Genomic DNA, 25,627 nt, shown 5'->3' on the forward strand with positions numbered 1-25,627 from the left:
TAACAGAGTCTCTGTGGCACAATAATAAAAGGTCTAATAGATGCAGAATTGAAGTCAGCAACAGATAAGGTAAGAAGTAGATCGGTTACAAAATCAAGAAGGACAGAGAACACTAAAGACAATAAATAAAGTGAACAGAAACTTAGGTGTATCATATTCAAATTCCTAAAAACCAAAAAACAAAATATTAAACACAGATAGGTAAAAATACCTTTATATAAGAAGCAATGATTTGAGTGACTGCTGATTTCTTCTAAAAACATGAAACCAAAAACATCCAAAATGGGAAGGTAGAAGTATAACTATTTCTATTCAAAGGTGACAGGCTTTTGTATATAAGACACTAACCCAAAAATGGATCAAAGACCTAAATATACAACCTGATACCATCAAATTATTAGAGAACATTGGGGAAACCCTGCAAGACATTGGCATAGGCAATGGAAAAGGCCTCAGAAGCACAGGCAATCAAAGCCAAAATTGACAAATGGGATTACATTAAGCTGAGAAGCTTCTGCACTACAAAAGAAACACTCAATAAAGAGAAAAGGCAACCAACAGAATGGGAGAAATTATTTGCAAACTATCCAACTGATAAAGGATTAATATCCAGAATCTATAAGAGCTCAAGAAACTTGACAACAAAACAAACAATCCAGTTAAGAAATGATCAAAGGACTGAAATAGGTATTTTTCAAAAGTAATTCAAATGGCCAACAGACACAGGAAAAAATGCTCAGGATCACTAGGCATCAGGGAAATGCAAACCAAAACCACAATAAGGGTTCACCTCACCCCAATTAGAATGGCTCTCATACAGAAATCCACAAACAAATGCTGGTGAGGACGTGGAGAAAAAGGTACCCTAATCCACCGATGGTGGGAAACTAAACTGATACAGTCACTGTGAAAGACAGTATGAAATCTTAATTCTAGTGAAATCTAGACCCATCAAATGAACCAGCCATCCCACTCCTGGGAATTTGCCCAAAGGAAATGAAATCAGTATATGAAGGAGTGATCTGTACCCCCATGTTTATTGCAGTTCAATTCACAGTAGCTAAGATATGGAATCAACCCAGATGTGCACCAATTGAAGGCTGGATAAAGAAATTATGGTATATTCTATGGAATACTACACAACAGTAAAACAAAAAAAAATGAAATCCTGTCATTTGCAAAAATATGGATGCAACTGGAAGCCATTATACTTCATGAAATAAGCCAGTCCCCAAAAGGCAAATACCATATATTCACCTTGATCTCTGGTAACTAATAGAGCATCTGAAAGATAATCTATAGAAGTGATATTCACACTTTGAGATGTGATAACTTTGAACAGCTCTTGTCTTGACTGTTGAGGAACAGTTTTTCTTTTTTTCATTCTTCATACTGTTTGTTGAAACTTTACTTAGTGTAGGGTTAATCGTATGAGTATAAAGTTAACTGAAAACAGATCTTTGTATAAAGTATGATTGGAATAGGAAAGGGAGGAGAATGAAGGGAGGGGGTATGGGTGCAAGGGAGCACAGCGTGAGAAGAATTGCTGTTTCTAAATTTGTATATATGAAAAGCATAAAATTTGTATACCTTAAATTAAAGTTTTCTAGGTTAAAAAGTGATTCATGCCTTAACCAAATAAATAAATAAATAAACTAAAAAATCTACTAAAAATAATTAGGCTCAATAAAAGAGCATTTCAGAGCTGCAGAAAATGATCAATACACAAAAAACTATCAGCTTTTGATACACTATCAATGATCATTCCAAAAGGAAAATTAAGAAAAGTTTCATTTTCAATAACGTCAGAAGAAAATACTTAAGAATATAATTAATGAAAATGGTTAAAACTTATATAATAAAAACTGGTAAGACACTGTTGAAAGAAATTAAAGATGATCTAAATAAATGTTAAGGCATCCCGAGCTCAAGGATTAGAAGAGCTATAACAGGATGACAATATTCTACAATCAACCTTTAGAGTCAATGCAATCTCTATCAAAAATTCTAGTTGATTTTTTTTCTTTTTTGTGCAGAAATTTAGAACTTGATTCTAAAACTGATATGGAAACCAAAAAGTCCAATAGTCAAAATAATCTTCAAAAACAATAGGATGGAAGACCATACTTCTTGATTTTAAAGTTAATGCAAAGCCGCAGGAATCAAGATAGGACGAAATTGGCATATATATATGTGTGTGTGTGTGTGTGTGTGTGTGTGTGTGTAATAGAATTGAGAATCCAGATATTAGACCTTACATTTGTTTGTTTTTTACCAAAGGTATGAGAATACCTCAATGTAGAAAATAAGTTTTTTCAAGAGAAGTGGAAATGTATGTTCACACACACACACAAAAAAATGTTTATGAATATTCATTAGCAGTTTTATTCATAATGGTGACAAAGTACAAACAAACCAAATGTTCATCAATAGATGAATCAATAAAATGTGTAATAGCTATACTATGAATTATGATTCTGCCATAAAAAGGGAGTTTAGTATACATGCATGGCATAACACAGGTGAACCTAGAAAACATGCTAATTTAAAGAAGCCAGACACAAAGTCATATGTTTGTACATAATGACCTTTCACACGAAATGCACAGAATAGATGAATCCACAGGGATAGAAAGTAGATTACTGTTTTCCTGGAGCTGGGGGTTGGGGATGAATGTGGTATCTGTTAGTGGGTAAGAGATTCGCTTTGGGGGTTATGAATACGTTCTTCAGTAGATTTGGTGATGGACACATAATTCTGTAAGTATACTGAAAAACACTGAGTTGTGCACTCTAAATGGGTGAATTTTAAGGTAGTTAAAATTTATCTCAAGAAAGCTATCATTAAAAATCATGGAACAATATCTTTAGAGTGCAATGAGAAAAAAAAAAACAACCCTGCATTCCAAATTCAATATCCAGGAAAAAATATCCTTTCAAAATGACAAAAATATTATATGTCAGATCAAATTCTAAAGCACACGAAAAGGGAAAATCAATGTATGAAAACACCTCAACTCATTAACCTGTGCTGCGGTTTGTTCTGTTTCTATCCAGAGAAGCATTTAATTTCTCTGCAGTTTAAGCATATATATTAAGTAGTAACTTGCTATCTACTTAAGTTTTAAGACAGCATAAATAAATGGGCTGAAAAGAGCCAGCATTGTGGCTACCGTGTTAAGCTGCTGCCTGTAACACTGGCATCTCTAGGGAAGCTTGTTTGAATTCTGGCTGCTCCACTTCCAAAACAGCTCCCTGCTAATGGCCTGGGAAAAGCAGAGGAAGATGGTCCATGAACTTGGGCTGCTGAACCCACTATGGGAGACCTGAATGAAGACTGGCTCCTGGCTTCATCCTGTCCTGGCCCAGTCCTGGCCATTGAGGCCATTTGGGGAGTAAAGTAGCAGATGGGAGATCTCTCTTTAATCTCTCTGTCTCCCACTCTCTCTGTAACTCTGCCTTTCAAATAAATAAAATAATTCTTTTAAAAATGGTTAAAAAAGCACAAATGGACTGAACCTAGGAACTCAGCAATTTCTAACAACACAAGTAAATCTTAAATGCTCTATGCTAAAATAAAGACATCTCATATGAATACCTAAAATTTAATTTATATGAAGTTTTTGGAACAGGAAATAGAAACTTATGGTAGAAAAATTAATGTTTATTGTAGTGAAGGGGTGGGAATTGACTGAGAAGAAACATGAGGGTACTCCAGAGTAATTGTAACGTTCTATATATTACAGGAGTTTGGGTAACCTTCTCATCAAATAACTTAAAAAAAAACTTTTACTTTCTTTAAATTTTACCTCAACAAAAGAAAAAAACAATCGTAAAGCAGTGAGGTTTAACTAACGATATGTATGTTAAAGTATTTAGGGGAAAAATATAGTGCTATCTATAAATTGATGTGAAATGCATAAAAAAAAAGATAGATTATTGAATGGAGAGAAATTTGGAAAGTTGTATAGAAAAGGAGATAAAGCCAATACAGGAAAATACTAATTGTAGAACCTAGGCAGTGGGTATGAAATTCTTTCAACTTCTTTGTAAGCTTTTAACCTTTTTTACTTGAGAAGCAGAAAGAGGGAGAAAGAGAGATGGAGCTCCTATCTACTGGTTCACTTCTCAAATGCCAGCAATGGCTATGCCTATGCTGGACTAGACGCCAGGAGCCCCCATGTGGGTCAAAGGGATCTAACTACCAGAGCCAGCATCTGCTGCCTCCCAGTGTCTGCACTTACAGGGAGCTGGAAACAGGAATCAGAACTAGAATCAAACCCAGGCCCTCAGATAAGGGATGCAGGTGTTTTAACCTGTGTCTTAAGTACTAGGCCAAATGCCCACCCCAGTTTTGAACTTTTTTCATAAAAAATGCAGAACAAAAATAGGCTAACACTGATCAAGATCCATTAATAACAAACCTCGTAATGCTAAAATAAAAAAAAGTTATTACTTATTGACTTAAAAATTTTCCATTTATCTACTGTTTGAAACTGAAGGAAAGCTAGGCAGTGAGTCTCTAAGAGAAAGGAAATACATTACACAATATAGTAGAATTTAAAAAAACTTAATCTAACCACTTTTCTTCAATGTTTTTTATATTATACAATAAGGGATGTTTATTTCCAATAAAAGAATTAAACATATATTATAAATAAAAGTAAAAAAAAGTACATAAAAAACTACATAAGCCATCAGAATTCCCATAAAATTGGGAAATAACATCTGCATATCATTAGCTTTTCCCCTTGAACTTCTAAATTTTTTTTGAACTTTTTCCCATATCTAAGTGTACATTTTCCTGTAAAAATAGAAGGAACCTATACATAAAACTTTATATCTAGCTTTTTTAAAAAATATTTTATTTATTTGACAGGTAGAGTTACAGACAGTGCAAGAGAGAGAGAAAGGTCTTCCTTCCATTGGTTCACTCTCCAAACGGCCACAACCACTGGAGCTGTGCCGATCCGAAGCCAGGAGCAGGTGCTTCTTCCTGGTCTCCCATGAGGGTGCAGGGGCTCAAGCACTTGGACCATCTTCTACTGATATCCCAGGCCACAGCAGAGAGCTGGACTGAAGAGGAGCAACCGTGACTAGAACCAGCACCCATATTGGATGCCGGCCCCATATATCTAGCTTTTAAAAAATAAAGCTTTATAGAGTGAGGGTTTGCCATTTTATTAAGGTTATTTATACTTATAGCTAAACTGCTTCCCAAAATAAGTAAACATAGCAGGTTGAATTCCACCAGCAATGTATACAATGCCATTTTGTAAATGTTTAGTATTATTTTTAATCTTAATTTAACATATTATAAAATTATACTCATTTAATTATCCATATCTGTGATTTCTAAAAAGCTTAAACATTTTTTGAAAAATTATTGGTTATCTACTTTTTTGGATGTGTGAATAAAATTTTTAGTTTTTTTAAAAACATTTATTTATTTATTTGAAGGGCAGTTACAGAGAGACAGAGAGATAAAGATCTTTCATCTGCTGGTTTACTCTCCAAATGGCCACAATGGTTGGAACTGGGTTAATCTGAAGTCAGGAGCTGGGAGTTCCTCTGGGTCTCAGATGTGGGTGCAGGAGCCCAAGCACTTGGGCCATCCTCTGCTGCCTTCCCAGGCACATTAAAAGGGAGCTGGACGGAAGTGGAGCAGCTAGTACTCAAACCAGCACACTAATGGGATGTAGCACCACAGGCAGCAGTTTAACCCAATATGCCACAGCAATGGCTCAAGTTAACTTTTAATTAAGATCCGTTATTTAAATATAAAAATCTAGAGTTTCCTGATATGTTAGTTGAACTAGCAATTACTGCCCTAACAGGAAACTCCATTTTTGTACTATACTCTTCACTCTTAGACACAAAGCTTGGTTCCTCATAAGCTATTCTGATGCATCTAATATAGTATGTCATTATTACATATGTATAAAAACACAAGCTCCTAATGGATTCTGGTACTGTGATACTGACTTTTATTTTTTACTTTAGTGTGATGGTAAGTATGATGTAACATAAAGTATTCATTTATATCTAATTTACTAAGTCTTTCTTTTCTTCCTAATATTTTTATTTGAGAGGCGCGCGCACACACACACACACACGCACATGCACACGGACATACAGAACAGGAGGAGAGAAATAGATCCTTCAGGGGCCAGCGCTTTGGCGTAGCGGGTAGGGCTGCAGCCTGCCATGCTGGCATCCCATATTGGTGCTGGTTCGAGTCCTGGCTGCTCCACTTGTTACCCAGCTCTCTGCTGTGGCCTGGGATAGCAGTGGAGGCCCACATGGGAAACCCAAAAGAAGCTCCTGGCTCCTGGCTTCAGATCAGCCCAGCTCTGGCTGTAGTGGCCATTTGGAGAGTGAATCAATGGATGAAAGACCTCTCTCTCTCTGCCTCTGCCTCTCTGTAACTCTGCCTTTCAAATAATAAATAAATAAATCTTAAAACAACAACAACAAAAAAAGCACAATTTAAAAAAAAAATAGATCCTTCACTCTCTAAAATGCCTGGCCAGGAGCCAGGGGCTCAATCCACATATCCCATGTGGGTATCAGATACCCAATTACTTGTTGCCTCACAGAGCATGCATTAACAGAAAGCTGGAATGAGGAGCACAGCCAGGACTCAAACCCAGATACTCTGATATGGGATGCACTATCTTAACTGCTAGGCCACATGCCTGGTCCTAGTATTTTTAATATACATGCCTAGATTGGAATCTAATTGGTCATGATTCTTCTAATGTACTGTTGTTATTTCTCTGAAAGTTTTAAAGAATTCATCTAACAAATAAAGGAGGGTCTTTGGGAAAAACGAATACAGTTTTCAACTGGGTATTATTATTATGGTCATTGACAAATACTTTCTAAATACTATTTTAGTTCCAAAATACCAACTTTATATTCTCCAAGAAATTAAAAAAAACTCGATATTTTCAATATAATATCTATGATGTTACAAAAGAAAAAAAAACTTCCTAATTCATTAAAATCTATTCTACCTTGTCAGGAAAACAAAAGCATATATGGAAAAGAGTAATTCTAACTTTGCCTACACTAACTGTAATAGATTTTGCAAGTAAAATAAATTTTGGATTGGAAGACCAGTAACAGGTTATATTGTAGTTTCAATGTAATATGGTCCTTTAGATTCAGAGTTCTTTCTAAGGATAAGCAAATGACTCTCACATTCCAAATGTTCTAACATAAAAAAGGAAAAGTTTGGAAAAATTAACCTCTTTTATTAAGAAAGAAGCTACCATGCTATAATATGAAATACTTTCAGCATAAAACAGCTTTAATATTTTAGTACTAATGGCAGAACGCAGTTTCACTATAATTAAAAATCATCCCCAGATGCTTGCAAAAGTTACCTTGTGGAAATTACATGGCATGGTAAAATTTAAATACATTATAAAAATCAGTTAGTGGTTGACTGATGCAGTACTGGTTAATTAAATTAAACATTTCTTAGACAACTACTGGATACCAGGTCACTGACAGGAAGGTACAGCAACCTATCAAAGTATAATTTAAAGGACATGGATCAACAAGTCCATGTAAGTACATTTATACATGGTAATATCTGCACTAAGTTTTTGGTAAATACGCACAAAAGTTATTGATCAAAATTCTCTTGGAGGATTAAATATAAATTCACCACATATTACTCTCTTTTTCTTCGTATTTGTAGTGTTTCCCTCATGTTACACTTCACACTCTATGGGTACTTTATAATTAAAAAATCCTGAAAATACCCAATTCACAATTAAATTATAGGGAGAAAATAAATCAAGAAACTAGCTTTGGATTACAATTCTTTCAGCAAAGGTCATGTACTGAATCACACCTAAAAAAAAAAAACAAACAAACCCAATATTATGACAAATAACACAGAAATATGTAATACATACATTCAGTAATAAAAAGATGTTGCTATTAATCAATTTACCTTAAAAGTACATAGATTTAAACATGAGGTCCAGCATAAACATTTTAATATGTTATCCACTTAAGAATGGTTCTAGGCCGGCGCCGCAGCTCACTAGGCTAATCCTCCGCCTAGCGGCGCCGGCACACCGGGTTCTAGTCCCGGTTGGGGCGCCGGATTCTGTCCCGGTTGCCCCTCTGCCAGGCCAGCTCTCTGTTATGGCCCAGGAGTGCAGTGGAGGATGGCCCAAGTGCTTGGGCCCTGCACCCCATGGGAGACCAGGTTAAGCACCTGGCTCCCGCCTTTGGATCAGCGCAGTGCACTGGCCGCAGCGGCCACTGAAGGGTGAACCAACGGTAAAGGAAGACCTTTCTCTCTCTCTCTCTCTCTCTCACTGTCCACTCTGCCTGTAAAAAAAAAAAAAAAAAAAAGAAGAAGAATGGTTCTAAGATTAAAGTCTGAAAAGAGATCACATAAAGATATTTCAAAAAGTTTGTGAAGAAAATGGAATTAAAAGATAGCCTTATTTTGGTGCAAAAAAATTTGAAATCCAGTTATAGTTTTTTTTTTCACAATTTTCCATGAACTTTTTGAAGTATTTTTGTATATGGCTACTTTAAAATGTGAAAGCTAAAAGGAATATTATTAACTATAAATTTTCTGCTTTGGAAGAAATATAAAATGGCATTCAACAGTTGATGAATATTTATTTTCTTTTATGTGAGCAGTATATTTATGAATGCCAGAGTAAAACCACAAAGGTACTCTGCCTCCTACAACTCAGTCATTTTTGAAATTATTTGAAATGGCTACAAATATAGTAACCTTGGTGATAAAGACAGGAAGGACTTGATACGCTTAACAGTCATGTTAGATCTGAGGAAAAGGGCTAATATCTGAATACAAAAGGATCTAGACATCCTAACAACAACAAAAAAGTCAAAAGATACTTTTTTACTTTTGTCAATTAGAAAACATTTGTTTTCTGGTCCTCAATTCTTCTGCAAAGGTAGGGTTCATCTTTCACTGGTTGTTAGGCTGAAAATATTTGAGAGCCGGAAGTAAGTTTATACAGTTTACCCCCCCCCCCCCATTTTTACAGATAAGAAAACTGAAGCTATGAATTTATCCAATTAACATTACTAACCCCTAGTGAGGAGTATAACAAATAAAGTAAGATTTACTTCTCGTCGACTTAAAACTTATACTCCATTGGAATTTTTTAACTCCTATACACAGATAACAAAAATATAGTCCGACCATTTTATATTAAAGATGAAAAACTTCATCTGTGACCAAGCTAGGAGTAGAATTCAAATCTCCCAGGTTGCAGCCCACTGTCTTTGCCTCTTTCTCATATTACACAAGGAAGCTAAACTTCAAAGCCAAAAGATTTAAACTTGGAATACCTAAATGCTGAAACTTTACTGACAAACTATTGATTTAAATTAAAATTTTTATAACTTCAGATGATTTTAACATATGAAAGGCTGTTATGTAAAGATGATGATTACTATTAATAATGATAATTATTGGAGCTGGAATGGTGGCAGAGTAGGTTAGCCTCCACATGCGGCATTGGCATCCCATATGGGCACCAGTTCTAGTCCTGGCTGCTCCACTTCTGAACCAGCTCTCTGCTATGGCCTGGGAAAGCAGTGGAGGATGGCCCAAGTGCTTAGGCGCCTGCCTCCACGTGGGAGGCCAGGAAGAAGCTCCTGGATCCTGGCTTCGGATCAGCATAGTTCCGGCCGTAGCGGCCATTTGGGGGTTGAACCAATGGAAGGAAGACCTTTCTCTCTGTTTCTCTCTCTCACTGTCTGTAACTCTACCTGTCAAATAAATAAAATCTTTTAAAAATTAATTATTATTAACATTCTTTTGACCATGTATTCTGTGCCAGATACTTTACACAGATAACCTTTAACCTTCATCAGTTTCATGCAGGAGGAATCATCGATTACCATCTGCATTTTATAAAAAAGGACAGACTATCCCAAGTTTACAACTAGGGAATAGCAAAATAGAAATATGAACTCAAGCTCATTCCAAACCATTATTTCTCTTGAATAATATATAAGAACACCCAAGTCTGATATCTTGGATTCTAGATATACTGTGAATGGCGTAAGAGCAGTTTTGACTCAATCTTACTCAAGTAGAGTTGAGAAAATAGACTGTAGAGAAAAAGGCTACTTTTGAAAAGGAAATATTCTGAACTTAAAAATTTATAGGACATTACTATAAATTCATAGGATACTACTGCCTGAACATCATTTTTATAACATAAATTAAGCATATACTGAAAGATGTTATGTCAAGCACAATATCAAGTACTGGTGATATACATACAAAACACAGTGTAATTCCTATAATCATACTAAATAAGCATTTACAGGGGCAATGTGGGGTAGTGGGAAGGGCCGCCGCCTGTAGTCTGGCATCCCATATGGGTGCCAGTTGAAGACCCGGCTGCTCCACTTCCAATCCAGCTCTCTGCTATGGCCTGGGAAAGCAGTGGAAGATGGCCCAAGTCCTTGGGCCCCTGCACCTGTGTGGGAGACCAAGAAGAAGCTCCAGGCTCCTGGCTTCGGATGGGCACAGCTCCGGCCATTGCAGCCAATTGGAGAGTGAACTAGTGGATGGAAGACCTCTCTCTCTCTCTCTCTCTCTGCCTCTCTTCTCTCTGCGTAACGCTTTCAAATAAATAAATCTTAAAAAAAATTATAAATTGCCTATCTGATTTGTCCTACATGTGAAAGAGGATATAAGCACACAAGATGTATGAGTATCACAGTAAAATCTTAAAAATTAAAAATCTAGTCAGCTAAAATATTAACACACAAAAATTTCAGTAATTTTGTTAATTAGAAACAAATGTAAATTTACAACACACATAATTAATTTCCATTAGTGGACAACACACACACAAAAATACATGTTCAGAAAATTTAGGTTCTTAGAGATCACCATGGGCAGCAGAAGCTTCAAGGAAAGGAAGGAACATGAACAGGAATGTCTTTAAGGTTGCACAGTATATGAAAAAAAGAACAGGAGGAACATAGGACAAACATTCCAAGAAAAGGAAAACCAAAATGTACAAAGATAGCAACTGCCAGTCACCAGTTCAGGAAATAAAAATAAAAATGTCCCTATTTAAGGGACATGAGGAAACAATGTGAATAAAGGTTTTACATACAGAAAATAAAATTAAAAGGCAGCAAGGAGTAAAATTATGGGGAAAATTTTATTAGATACATCCATAATAAAATATCTTAGTTATTTTTATCATATACTATAGGCAATAGTGAAAAATTCTAATCAGTTTTATAAATTCATTTTTCTGAAATATATAATTTCATAATTTTAAAAAGGATTGGAAAAAGTTGCTTTGGACAGACAGAACTAATTTTTTAAAGTTTTAGCTGAAATGAAATTAATGAATCGCTTTTAAAATCAAATAAGGGCATGGATGGAGGAAGAGATTAAAGCCATAAAATAAGGCTAAAAAGCTGATGGATGGTCCAGATGTGAGGCAGAGGTATAAAGGTAAAGAGGCACACAGGCACATAACTGAGAGATGGCTGGAAATAACACTGAAAGCTTGAGGACCTCAGCTACCTTATCCACCTGCAACAGGAACAACTGGTTTCAAAAACAATGAACATCATTTCTGAATGCTGAGGTTTTTAAGAGGTGAGAAACGCTGAAGACGGTTCCACCCTGGTTGCGACTGTGTTTTACTTCCTGAGTCTTAGTCATGCTCCGTGACTAGGCCAGAAACTTAGATATATGTAACCATCAGCAAAGCTTCAAGACTGAAAAAGCACGGCGCTTGAAAAGTTTTGGCTTTCAGGGCACTTCAGCTGTTTCAATTAGTGAAGTTCAACTGGTAAACTCTATGAAAACATTCCAAAATCAGAAAAACTCTGAAATCTAACTCACTTCTGGTCCTGGGCTTTTGGACAAGGAATGCTCAAGCTATACAAGTTAGCTTGGCCTTGTTAGATGATTTCATTCAGAGCAGCTGATGACGATATTCAGCTCTCAGTTGAGGCATACCTGATCCTGTGTATGGCCTAGTTATCCTATAATCACATACATGATGTGAATGCCCTGGTGCTAAATAAGTTTAATGTTGCATAGTGTACCACCTTTAGGAAAATATATTTTAAACAGATAATTCACCTCTGTCTTAGTGAGGTGCTATAGCTTGTCACACTATTTTTTAAATGATTAATTTTGTATTACCTGATCTACCATCTGTGTTAAGACTCGCAATTCTCAGTAGATAGGACATATTCTGAATGAGTTATTAAGATTCCTTCTCTAATCATAAACAAATAATCTGAAAGCTTTTGCTGAGCTGTGTTTTGAGGCAGACAAAAAGGCAGTAGTTGTTGCATAATGTAAAGAGTACTGACTTTGAAGTCATATATGTAAGAATTCTGGTCCCGCCACCTAGGAAACTATATGAGGTAAAAAAAAAAAAAAAAAAAAAAAAGGCATACAAAGCAAAAGGTGTCCACTCCTATCTGTCAACCAGCAATCCTTCTCTGTAAAAATAATCACTGTTTAGAGTCTTCTGTATGTATCCTTTGATATATGTGAGGCACCAAAATTTGTTCTAATTAACCAATCTCCTATTGATGGACATTTAAGTTTAGTCTTTATTATCTTTGCTTGTAATAGTTATTCAAAAACTTGAGATCACTTGTTTTCATGCAAATGTCTATAAAAATCCTAGAAATTGAGTGGGAAGCAAAAAAGATGCATATTTCTAGAATGTGACAGATATTACAAATTATCCTCAATAGAGAATCTCATCAACACTGCATGAGTACAAATGTTGCCTTCGAACCTCTGTGTTAAACATACTTTAGTCAAAACTACCCTCTGTAGAAAATATTCCTTATAGAAACAAATCTGTTAGGGACTCTCCAGTGAGACTGTAAATTAAAAAATCACCAAGCAACACAGCCTATCTTTCTGATACAAACATCTTATTATTTAACTATCTAGGGGACAAAAAATCAGAACTCTTACTATTGTGATGGACTGATTGGCACAATATACAAATGTCAAATTAATCACTAAAGCAGTAATAAAATGTAACTAGAGATTTTCAATTCCATTTCCCACATTTGGGTTTTAATTCATGTGGTGACATTGGGGGTAGGTGTGCTCATGGTGGAAGACAAAAAGTAATTTTCCTCTAATAGGAGAATAATCATTTATTGACTAGTCTACCCTTCTTTCACCAATTTAATTCTCTGTATCCTATACCAAGGACTCACTGAGTTTGTTTCAAGGTTTTATTCTGTTTCTCAGCTCAATTGGTCTACTTTTGCTTCTTTGCTTTTTAAATATCTGCTATAAATGCCAGCATATATTATTTAAAATATTAATATGTTCCAAATAAAAACAAATTTCCTTTTCTGTCCATCAGTTAGAAAATTGAGCAACTATTACCTAAGAACCAATAAAAATAAATTATATATATATATTTTTGACAGGCAGAGTGGACAGTGAGAGAGAGAGACAGAGAGAAAGGTCTTCCTTTGCCATTGGTTCACCTCGCAATGGCCGGTGCACCGTGCTGATCCGAAGCCAGGAGCCAGGTGCTTCTCCTGGTCTCCCATGCAGGTGCAGGGCCCAAGCACTTGGGCCACCCTCCACTGCCTTCCTGGGCCACAGCAGAGAGCTGGACAGGAAGAGGAGCAACCGGGACAGAATCTGGCTCCCCAACCGGGACTAGAATCCTGGGGTACCAGGGCTGCAGGCAGAGGATTAGCCTATTGAGCTGCGGCGCCGGCCATAAATTATATTTAAAACATAATTCATATGAATGTAATGAATTACTAAAATGTAAATAAATACCTTTACAGACATAAAATACAATGCATTAATGATGGCAGATTTTATTGAGCTATCACAAACTCAAAAAAAATTTGCCTTTGAATAACTTATTCTACACTTAACACAGATCTATTGCCAGTGACTTAATATTCATTATCTCTGACCCTCATAGCAGCCCTGTAAGGTAGGTCCTATGATCCTCATTTTATAGATGAGGAAACTGAAGCGCTGGGAGATGAAGTAACTTGTTAAAAGTCACAGGGTAAAAAAATGGCAGAAACAGGATCCAACCCAAGGAATCTGATTCCAAAGTCTCTGCTCTGTACTTTTTTTTCCTTTATGCTTTTTTTTTTCTTTAAAAGCAGTGGACTTCTTTGGTCTTATCTATGGTGGCTATCCAAATAGAAATGCTAACAAATTCTGCATGTGAATTTCAAGCACAGAAGTTCCTAATATCTGTTTTTACTCTATTTCAGTTAGATTATGGTTTAAGCAGTATGCAAAAATGCAACGGAGGGCCTGTGCCACGGCTCACTAGGCTAATCCTCTGCCTTGTGGCACCGGCACCCCGGGTTCTAGTCCCGGTCGGGGTGCCGGATTCTGTTCCAGTTGCCCCTCTTCCAGGCCAGCTCTCTGCTGTGGCCAGGGAGTGCAGTGGAGGATGGCCCAAGTCCTTGGGCCCTGCACCCCATGGGAGACCAGGATAAGAACCTGGCTCCTGCCATCGGATCAGCGCGGTGCGCTGGCTGCAGTGCGCCGGCCGCGGTGGCCATTGGAGGGTGAACCAACGGCAAAGGAAGACCTTTCTCTCTGTCTCTCTCTCTCACTGTCCACTCTGTCAAAAATAAATAAATAAATAAAATAAAATAAAATAAATGCAATGGAACTGCTATTACTTTAATTATATCATATATCCATCAGTACAATTTAACCCTATGAATCAGTACTATTGGACACCACCCATCTTTCTCAATCTTTAATCATCAGCAAATCTGTTCTAGTCTTCCTGCAGTACATCTCATTTTTTTGCACCAAAAAAATTATAAAATGAATTTCTGAAATCCTTTAACATACATATTCTCATGTAAATGTCATCAAAGCCCTCTGACTAGGAGTGGACAGAAATGATTACTTCCTCATTACACAGAATTAGAAGATTCAAAGAGGCCAAGTGATTTATCCAAGATGAGAGAACCTGTAATTGGCAGAGACAGAACTGAAGATCAGACATTGATATTACCCGTGAAGCTTTCAAACAGTAGGCTAAGTTCAAAATTATAGCTGGTACAGACTGGCATGAACCTACTGTTGTTTTTTTAATTATACATCTTTCCAGATACTCTGATCTTATTTCTCTATTTTGTTCTCACCAACATGAGATATCTGACATATGCTATAATCTAAAATTTAAACAGATCAGTTTTAACGCATTTATCCTGATCCCACTGAAGTCTAGAGTTATCTTTTGCTAAATCTTAGTAAATACCATTGCTATCTTCAATTATATTGGGTACTCATTTCTTAGAAATCTGAGAAATCTACTCTCAAGGAATATCAATCAATTATATTCAAATTGTTAAGATTTTTCTGAGTAATTTCCTTAGTTTTTAGAAATGATATGTATATGTGAAGTTGGAGAGCCATCAGTGTCCCTTGCTCTAGAGAAATGTAGAGGCAAGCACCTTAAAAGTTATTTGCAATGTAGAAATAATATTCAAACAGTAAGAGAGTTAAAAGTAGACAAACCTCAACCTAAACCCACACCCTCCCACAACCCAGTCAATCACAGAGGCAGAAAATTAAAAATATGGTCAAATAGCAAAACACTGTTTACCCAAATATTAACAAGAATGTTTCAATGGAAATAATTTTAAAACCACCTTTTACTATCAAATGCCATTGTATTTATAGACAGTAGTCATTAAAAACAACAACTGGTGAGAAAAATTTAGGCTGTTAATATTTAAGATATTTCTTTTTTTTATTTTTTGACAGGTAGAGTGGACAGTGAGAGAGAGAGACAGAGAGAAAGGTCTTCCTTTGCCGTTGGTTCACCCCCGAAATGGCCGCTATAGCTGGCTCACTGTACTGATCCGAAGCCAGGAGCCAGGTGCTTCCTCCTGGTCTCCCATGCGGGTGCAGGGCCCAAGTACTTGGGCTATCCTCTGTCGCTCCCCGTCTTCGTGGGGGAACGACACTAAGCCCTGCCTAGGCTTCATATCCGAGTCACGGCACCATTATGTCGCTCCCCCTCTTCGTGGAGGAACGACACAGGACCCTGCGCTGTTCTTTCGTCTGCTCGGCCCTCCCCGGGTTTGCTGCTGGTTCTTCCCGGGTTGGCTACCATCCCTTCCACCTCCGTGGAAGGGCGGTTCCCCCTGCCACATTCCCCACTTGCGCGGGGGAGTGGCACACCGCCGGCCGGCTCTCTGGGGGCTGCACAGGTGTTCCCCTTAGATGTTCCCCTTAGATGTTCCTGGTGCATGCCGTCTCTCTCCTCCTTTATAGTCCTCCTCCGCCAATCCCAACTCGGCTGCCCACACGCCGAGTACGCTGCTCTCCTCCAATCAGGAGTGAGTCCTACAGTTTATTGGTTGAACTGGAGGCACCTGTGTAGAAGCTGTTTTCTTCTCTCCCAGCGCCATATTGTGGGAGAGCAGATGCATAGAATAAGTCTTAATTCCAGTAACTCAGTCTAGTCCGGATTGTTCCCCACAATCCTCCACTGCCCTCTCGGGCCACAGCAGAGAGCTGGAATGGAAGAGGAGCAACCGGGACAGAATCCAGCGCCCCAACCAGGACTAGAACCCAGGGTGCCGGCGCTGCAGGCGGAGGATTAGCCAAGTGAGCCGTGGCGCCGGCCAATATTTAAGATATTTCTCAGATGACATTTGTAATCACAAATATATAGTTCGCATTTTTAGATTGAAATAAATTTTTTTTCCAGTTGATCATAAAACCACAATGAGGGACAGAGGTGGCACATTTAAAAGTTATATAAAAACAAATAACCCAAACTTAGTTTTTGACCTAAAAATACCAAACAATTAACATTTTAACAAACATACATTCTGGATATCACTCTAACTTTGTCTGAAAACTAGAAAATGCAATTCTAACTTGTGACAGAAATAAGGACTGCTTTACCAACTTAATATTGTTATCTTGTTTCCTTTTAAAGTACTGCAAGAGTTTGCAATGTCATCCTGCATTTTTATAAGTAACTGAATGGAATAACCGCATTATGTGGTGAGCCAGATAATGGTTAAATAAAGAGATTCATGTTTCCATATGTTTTGAACAAGGAAAAATATAGAATAAAATATAATCTCCTTTCCCCTGCATCTTTTTCCTCTTTGGAATCTAAATATAGCCAAAAAATAAAGTTACTATTTATCTAAAATTTTACCCATCCTTAAGTTTTACTTTTTCCATAAGCAACTTTTGATTTTCAAAATCAACAATGATTTTCTTCATATCAGAATATTTATACTCTTTAAGCATTATCTTCTTTACAAACAAGTTAGTCTTGCCTCTCCATCGAGAATGTAAGTTCAGGGATAAGCATTAAACTTTTAGAACCTTATAATCCTTAACTGGTCACACTGTTTAATGAATATACCAATGTAAAAATATTGAATACCAACTATATTCAAGTAATTGAAGTAATTCAAGGAAAACATCTGACTAAATTTGCACAGAAATTAAAAATAATGCTGAAATGATTGCGAAGGCAGAGGCAGAAAAATGACAGTTTTACAACAGATATATTTGGGAATATGTATGCTCCAGCCAACAGTGGAGAATCTCATTCTGCTATTAGTGAACCTAATAAACCTTGAAAATATTGTTGATATTTTTGTTTCAGAAGACAGAAGAAGCATTTAACTAAATCTCAGCCTCACAGAAGGGAAGTACTTTGTAAAGCAGAAGAGATTGGAACTAAGGAAAAAGCAATCATGGTTATCTTAGCTTTGATGATACTAGAGAAGGAACACTGAGCATAGTTGAGATACGTATCCACAAAGAATTCTGAGGAAAGAGAGACAGGATCATGAGAGAAAATCTAACAGGTGGGAAAGGGGAGGGTTGCGGGTGGGAGGGATGGTATGGGGGGGAAACCATTGTAATCCATAAGTCGTACTTTGGAAATTTATATTCTTAAAATAAAAGTTAAAAAAAAAAAAGAAGATCTAACAGAAGAAGATGACTGAAGAAGTCTCCAAGCGCACAAGTGAAATTATTTTATTCAGTAATAAATGCTCCCTGAGTAGCTGCCTTATAAAAATTTGAATACATAGTAAATACAAATAAAAGAAATTCATCACCAAAAGGTATAAGGTAATTGCTCTCCCCCTTTGATTGCCTACTAACTTTACTGTGCAAAGAACTGGGCCTCATTCTAAGAAATTACTGTCTAGTTCTGATTAGAGACCTAACCTTACAAGTGGAATCAGTGTTACTCTGTTTAACTCACTACAATCTGTTCAGTGCTAATCAGTGTTATTGATTTTTATCTTGCAGTCAAATTGGAAAACAACACAATTAGTGAATGGAAGTTAGTCTGGCTTAACTGGCAAAAATACATGGAGGGGCAAATACATACATCCTATGTGCATTGCAGCAAGTAATATTAACTATAAAAGATCTAATTAGTTCATCAAGTAGAACTAGTAGGAACACTGCAATGATGGTACAACAATTTGCCAAACACTCAGATTTCCTTAGAACATTTGTTAAAAGACAGAGGGATAAAACCAAAAAGGAATGAACTGCAGTCAGCCTTCTGCATCTGTGGGTCCCATATGTGTGGACCCAAAATATTTGGGAAAAAAATTTTTTGTCTCTACTGAACAAATCTGCCAAGGCTTTTTCTTGACATCATTCCTTAAGCAATACTGTATAACAATTATTTGCAAAGCATTTACACTGTGTTGGGTGTTGTAAGCAATCTAGAGGTGATTTAAAGTATACAGGAGAGTGTGCTTAGGTTCTGTGCAAACACTTTTGCCACTTTATTAAGGGATTTGAGCAATGAGCATTTTGGTATCCATGGACCACCTCTCCTTGGACAGTACTAATACATATAAATGACAGTACTAATACATAGAAAAACATGGATTAATTTCAAAAACTTGCTAAAAAAACAAGCCAAATACACACTCATAAAATATGCTCCATGATTCCATTTATATAAAATTTCAGACGAAGAGTTTATCTAGAGAAGTAGTTTCTAGGGAAATTTGGCTCTCCAAAAATGTCTGGAGACATTTTTGGTTGTCACAATAAAGGTGGGACGGGGTAGAGGCAACTGCTACTGTTATCTAGTGGGTAGAGGCCAGGGATGCTGTTAAATTCTAATGTGGGGAAACTAGGCAGGAAGATTAGGTAGGAATAGGTGTGCTGGAACTAACTGCATTGTAACTCTATCCCCTCACCTGTGGGTTTACTATATCCGCCTTCCCAGGATGCACCTGTGTCTCATCCAGGACCAGGAGGAAGGAGATGCCACGATTGCCACACAGAAATTAAACTCCATGAAGAGGTGCCATGAAAAATCTCAGAGGGCCTTACCTTACCTCATAAAAGATACTGATAACATGTGAGGAATACCTTTTCACTTTTGACCCTTTCTGAGGATCCCTCTAGAGCCTCTTCCTCCCCCCATCTCTTTTTCCAGGCAACTCTCTGGTCTACTTGGTGACAGCTATCTCTGTGTGTGTGGCTCACATTCCTAAGTTGAATGTATGCTCATTCTTTCTTTTAAATATGCTTTATTCTTATCTCTGTGAGGGCAAGAACCTGGAATAAAGATTAAGATACCTAGGTCTGCAACAATTCCATAACCCACAGGATAAAGAATTATCAGGTCCCAAATGTGTATATACCCAAGTCCAGGTTGAGAAATCCTGTTCTATAGTGATCATTAGAGGTCTAGTAGTGAGAGTAGGGCTATGAAGAGTAAAGAATAAAGAAACTAAGGGAATAATAAAAACATTTCAGAGTTTAATTGTGGTAGCAACTAATTCATTTGTCAAACCAATCAAGTTGTACTCTTAAAATGTGTATATTTTATTGCATACAAATTTTACTTCAGAGTTGATGGTAAAAAAAAAAAACTATCAAAGAACATAAAAACTACGGTAAACATTTTAATCGAATTTTTCTTTTTTTTTAAACATATGTAGAGGCGTTGGGCATTTGGCATAGTGGTGAAATCACCACTTGGGACACCCACATACCTTCACAGAGAGCCTGGGTTTGAGTTCTGCTCACTTCTAATCCCAGCTTCTGGGTGATGTGCACCTTAGGAGGTAGCAGGTGATAGCTTAAGTATTTAGGTCCCTGCCTCCCACTTGGGAGACAGGGATTGAATGCTGTGCTTAGGCCTAGTCCAGTCCCAGCTATCAAGGACATTTGGAGACTGAACCAGAAGATAGAAGATTGCTGTCTGTTTATCTGTCACTGTCTGACTCTCTGCCTTTCTAATAAAATACAAATAAATTCATACATATATGTACATGTGTATAGAAAAGATAGGAAAGGCAACTGTCACTGGTGGGATTATGGGTAATTTTTGTCTTTTTCCTATTTGCTTTAAATTAAAAATGTAATTTCCATATTTTTATATCTCTGTATCTCCAGTACCTAAAACAGATCCAAATAAGAAGATACTAGAAAAGCACAGTTGCAGGCCTGGCATTGTGGCAAAGTAGGTAAAGCTGCCAGCTGCAGTGCTGGCATCTCATATGGGCGCCTGTTCAAATCCCAGCTGTTCCATTTCCAATTCAGCTCTCTGCTATGGCCTGGAAAAGTAGTGAAAGATGGCCTAAGTGCTTGGGCCCCTGCACCCATGTGGGAAACCCGAAAGAAGCTTGTAGCTCCTGGCTTCAGCCTGGCCCAGCCCTGGCTGTTGTGTTCACATCTAGGGAGTGAACCAGCGGATGGAAGATCTCTCTCTCTGTCTCTCCCTCTCTCTGTAACTCTGACTTTCAAATAAATAAATAAATCTTAAAAAACAAAAAACATAGGGGCCAGTGCTGTGGCTCAGCGGGTTAATGCTCTGGCCTGTAGTGCTGGCATCCCATATGGGCACCAGTTCTAGTCCCGGCTGTTCCTCTTCCGATCCACCTCTCTGCTTTGGCCTGGGAAAGCAGTGGAAGATGGCCCAAGTCCTTGAGCCCTGGCACCAGCTGGGAGAACGGAAGAAGCTCCTGGCTTGGGATGGGTGCAGTTCTGGCTATTGCGGACAATGGGGAGTGAACCAGTGGATGGAAGACCTCTCCTCTCTCTGTTTAACTCTGACTTTCAAATAAATAAATAAATAAATCTTAAAAAAAAAAAAACACAGCAGATAGGAGCATAATTCATTCAGTTTGTTCAATGGCAGGCTAGAGCTGAGCAAAATGTGAGGGATACAGTTACTCAAGAACTATGGAGACAAATAATTGTCAACAAATCAAACACAAACGAGCTAAAGGTGATGATGGAGGTTTCAAAGAAATACAATGGAAGAACCAAGCAACTGACAGGATTTACAAGGTGACATTTGCGATGCGCCCTGATGAAGCACTTAGAGCTTGTAAGGGAAAATCATTAGATAATTTAGAAATCTTTAAAAAAAAACTTACATAACAATTTTGCTACACTGCTCTTTGTCACATTATATGGTTCTTAATGTGAGCAATGAGCAAACCTTTTCCTGAAAAGGAAGATTATCCTACGTACTGAGTAAATTATATATGATGAGAAAACACTACTTCCAAGAGGGAAATGTGCAAAGGATTAATCTTGATGCAGCCTTTGCACTTCCACTGCATCTACACCTACATTTGGCAATTTCTCCGGCATCATTCAATAGTAGAGACAAAAATAATCAATGAGACTGCAGTTTTGAAACTAACATTTGTTAGTAAATCCAGTTGGTCTCTTACAACACACTAAAACATCTCAAGCCATCAGCAAGTGAAAACCGAAGATGCCTACCCAAAGGGGACACTGGAAATCCTATAGTACATCCTTGACATGATCTAGCTTTTTAAACCCTAAAAAACACTTATAGGTATATGAATGGGGTAGATAATTACTCTATTCTGCTAAAAAAATGATTATATCAAGGTAACAAGTAGATTCCTATCTTCTGCGAGAAAAAGCCCTGCAAGGTGGTGGCAAGATGACTGCAGGCAGAACCTGTCTGTCCTGCTCCTTCAATTTCCTGTCATTTTGAACACTACTGAAATCAAGGCATTGCAACTGAATTACACCGACTTTATTTAAACAGAACAAATGTTATGCAGCAAAAAACAAAACAACAAAGACCAGTTCTTGAGTGAGAAAGTCATCCCAAAGACAAAGGGTTTTAAGTGCATTTGACTTTGCAGAGAGAGAGAGAGAGCAAAACATTTCCTATTCGTTTCTCCCTCTTGACTGGGGAGCAAAGAATTACTGCGGGCAATTGAAGGGATACAATTTCCTGGTAGTGACTGTAGAAAAACAAAATGCTTGAAGCAATCAGCCAGTTTCCGAGGGAGACTTCTGGAGACCCGTAACAGCCAGCAGACAAGGAACTCTGGTTGTGTTTATAGATAACGACACCGATAAGGGAGCCAGGCGCAAGTGCAACGCCAGCCAAGGACTGGAGGCAGGCGGAAAAACAATCACTGCCGATCCTCTGGCTCCCGCCCCAAAAGACCACCCCCACAACACCCGCCCAGAAGCACCCCTCTCCCCACAGTAACTCCTTAAATCCTGCCGGAGTGTGGCAGGTTGCTTCCACTTACTGAGCTGTCCCCCGCCCGACGTGGTACTAGGTTCCCGACCTCCAGCGCTTCCAAGGCCGGCTGCTCCAGGGATACCCGGCGCCCCCATCCCCGGCGGGGTCCCACTCTGCCTCTCGAAGTTGCCTGGGTTGGAGAAGTAGTCGCGCAGCCGCGGCAGCTCGCGGCCGCTCTCTAACAGCTCCGTGTGCAGCTCCAGGGCGGTCAGCAAGTATTGATCGCGCAACAGCTGAGCGGCGATCGCGTCAATTGACAATCGCGCTGGGGTCTCCCCGGAGCCCCCCAGGGCCGCCGCCGCCGCCTCCCCAGGGAGCCCTGGCCGCACACTGCTCCCTAAGGCCACGGGATCCTGTGGCGATAGCGAGCCCGCAGAGCCAGGATCCAGGCCACCCCCGGCTCCTAGCCGAAGTCCTGCCCGCCGCTCCTCGGTGGCCGCTACCTCTTCGTCGTCCTCGTCTGAATCGCTGAGGAATGGATTCACGCCGCCGCCACCACTACCACTACCTCCAGGCGCCATCGCCGCCATTTTATCCTGTCAGGATTGTGGGCGCCTCCCTGACTCTGACAGGCCGCAGCCTGAATCCACTCTACGCCTCAGCGGGCACTGCGCACCTTCACAGCCCTGGCCTGACTACGTCCCGCCTCCACACTTGGAGATCCGGCTCAGGCTCGCAGGCAAGAGGTCCGGATGCAGCAGCACCAGCTGCCTGAGCCGCCGCTGCACCAGCAGCCGGGCTCTGCAGGCGTCTTCCTGGTCTCCAGTATCGCGAGACCTGGCGCGTGCCCAGCCTCTCTCCCTGCCTTGGCCCCGCCCCAGCACGCCTCTGCCCCGCCCCTTCTCAGCGCCAGAGAGCAAAGATTGAAAGACCCGCTCCTCGCTCAAAAGGAAAACCCCGCCCCTAACTCCTCCGTGATTGGCTGGAGTGCCTGGGGGCGGGGCCTGGCCCTAGAATGATCGCGAGAGCAGCTACGGCCCGGTAGGAGTAGGGGGCGTTCCATGGTTAAAGCACAAATGCGGTGGTGGGTGACGGAGAGCGTCTTTTCTGTCGTATCGCGGGGCAGAAAGCCTTGCCTGAGAGGTTTAATGCGCTGGGTGCTGCCTTGGCGCTGAGGAGGCCTCGTTCCTGAGCTCTGGGCTGTACCGGAAAGGCTCCAGGTAAAGTCCAGGGAGCGGTGCGATGAGGCGCGGCGGCGTGGAAACTGGCCCCGCGCCTCGCTGCCCCCTAGTGCGCTGCACTTCCTCGCTGCCTGCTGCCCGTGGGCATCTTCTCGGCACAGGTAGCGAGTGCTCGGGGCCGGACTCGGAATTTGGCTTTGCCCGGGAGGCCTGGCGACAGCGCCTTCGGGGCTCGGGCTTGGTCCTCTGGGATGGGTGGGTGGTGCGGAGGCCACACCGGGTAAGGAGTGCTCAGGCCTGAATGTGCCTGGATCTGTGAACACCGTCGACCTGGACAACTGTCAGGTGCGCAGTAAGCACTTCGTAAGCACTGGCCCAACAGCAGCTCTTCAAAACTGCCAAATGCTGTCCCACCCTTAGGGAGAGAAGTAGGCTTGAGCCTGTGGAGGCCAATGACCGAGTCAGGTCAACCCCTCTAATGAATGTTCCAAGGAACTGACATCGGTTGTGAACGTCTAAAGCCATTCTCTCTCCTTTATGCCCCGCAGTCTGTCTCATTCGGTCATGTAAGCGAGAACCGAGGTTTTGATTTTGGAACATGGCTTTTAAAAGTTGGATGCTTTAAGGGGTTTTGATTTCCTTTATCAAACATTAGCACATAAAATAAATTTGGAAGGACAGAGTTTACCTTTTTTTTTTTTTTTTTTGGTAAAGATCTATTTATTTATTAGAGTTACTGAGAGAAGAGAGAGAGCTTCCATCTGCTGGTTCACTCCTTATATGGCTGCAACGGCCAGGGCTGGACCCAGCAGGAGCCAGGAGCTTCATCTGGTCTTGCATGTGGGTGGAGAGGCCCAAGCACTTGGCCCGTCTTCTGCTCTTCCCAGGCTGTTAGCAGGAGCTGGATCAGAACTGAAGGGCTTGAGTCTCCACCCAAGCCGCGGCTTTACCACAAACGCCAGCCCCTAAACTGTTATTTCTGATCTCTTCTATTTTCTTCACATATGAATTGCCAGCATTGCAAATTTTAAATTTCTTACTGTGTAGCTACTAATAATCAAAAATAAATAGACAGAAGTAATGCTGACTCTCATATTAAATTGAAGCAGTAAGTTATCTCCTTTAGGTCTGTGGAGAGATTAAAATAGAGCATTCTTATATAATCTTAGGTCAGGTTATTGGTTTACATGTAAAAGTATGCCGATAGGTAAGTGTAGCCTTCAATTTCAGTTTACTCAGGCTCAGTAAACTAAATTTCATTTGAATGAGATTTTGGGGGTTTTATTTCTTGCTAGAAGTTCTTTAAAAATAGTAGCAAGAATTTAAAAGTATTTTTTATGAAATATTAGCTTCTGATGTTCTTATGCCAAATATTTTTCTGTGCTATTATTGAAGAAAGACTTCAAAAAGAGAAAATGAAATTAGGGAAATAGTTTCAAAATGGCCAATACTATATCCTGTTACGTATTTCTTAACAAAAGGAATTACCAAGCCTTATTTTAATTGAGTTTGCTGGGGAGATTAAAAATGAAGCCAATTTCTGGAACAGAGGATTGAGTAGTGAATGGAATGGTAATGGCAGGATTAAAATGGGATTGTTTATATAAAATATTTCTGTCTCCATAATGGGGAATCTTAGAAATCTCCTGCAGTTAGGATTCCTAAAGAGGATTGCACTTATCAGCAAGAACCTCAATTCATATCCCAACCCTGTCAATTATTTGTTGTATGAGACCTCGAAAAACTACCTGATTGCTCCCAGCCTCACTAGCACACATTTGTCGAAGAGGGTAGTGAAAGTATTCAGAATTATGAGTATTCTGGTCATGATGCCTGATAATGTGGTATGCAGTAAATGTTGCTATGGGCAATTTTTAAAAAGATTTATTTGTTTGAAAGGCAGAGTTAGAGAGAGAGGGAGAGACAG

The 25,627-nt window shown here is 39.3% G+C and overlaps 2 protein-coding genes across 15 annotated transcripts in view; one reads left to right on the top strand and one right to left on the bottom strand.

The window, feature by feature from the left end:
* Nucleotides 1-23,349, bottom strand: part of RELCH (RAB11 binding and LisH domain, coiled-coil and HEAT repeat containing) — a 127,728-nt gene extending 104,379 nt beyond the window's left edge. For 7 of the 8 annotated variants that reach the window (XR_011379300.1, XR_011379301.1, XM_008261433.4 and 4 more), the window contains exon 1: nt 22,587-23,349. Coding sequence is in view for 6 of the 8 variants with exons in the window: in XM_008261433.4 (XP_008259655.3) it covers nt 22,587-23,109 (523 nt within the window). In the remaining 2 variants the exon portion in view is untranslated. The remainder of the gene's footprint in view (nt 1-22,586) is intronic. The other variant, XM_002713624.5, reaches the window with a different exon arrangement.
* Nucleotides 23,350-23,518: 169 nt separating this feature from the next.
* The window catches only part of PIGN (phosphatidylinositol glycan anchor biosynthesis class N), a 147,590-nt gene continuing 145,481 nt past the window's right edge, over nt 23,519-25,627 (top strand). For 3 of the 7 annotated variants that reach the window (XR_011379302.1, XM_002713621.5, XM_051851153.2), the window contains exon 1: nt 23,519-23,739. The gene's annotated coding sequence lies outside the window, so the exon portion shown is untranslated. The remainder of the gene's footprint in view (nt 23,740-25,627) is intronic. The other 4 variants (XM_017344218.3, XM_051851154.2, XM_008261431.4 and 1 more) reach the window with 2 other exon arrangements.

Source organism: Oryctolagus cuniculus, chromosome 10 (assembly GCF_964237555.1).
Source record: "Oryctolagus cuniculus chromosome 10, mOryCun1.1, whole genome shotgun sequence".
Lineage (NCBI taxonomy): Eukaryota > Metazoa > Chordata > Mammalia > Lagomorpha > Leporidae > Oryctolagus > Oryctolagus cuniculus.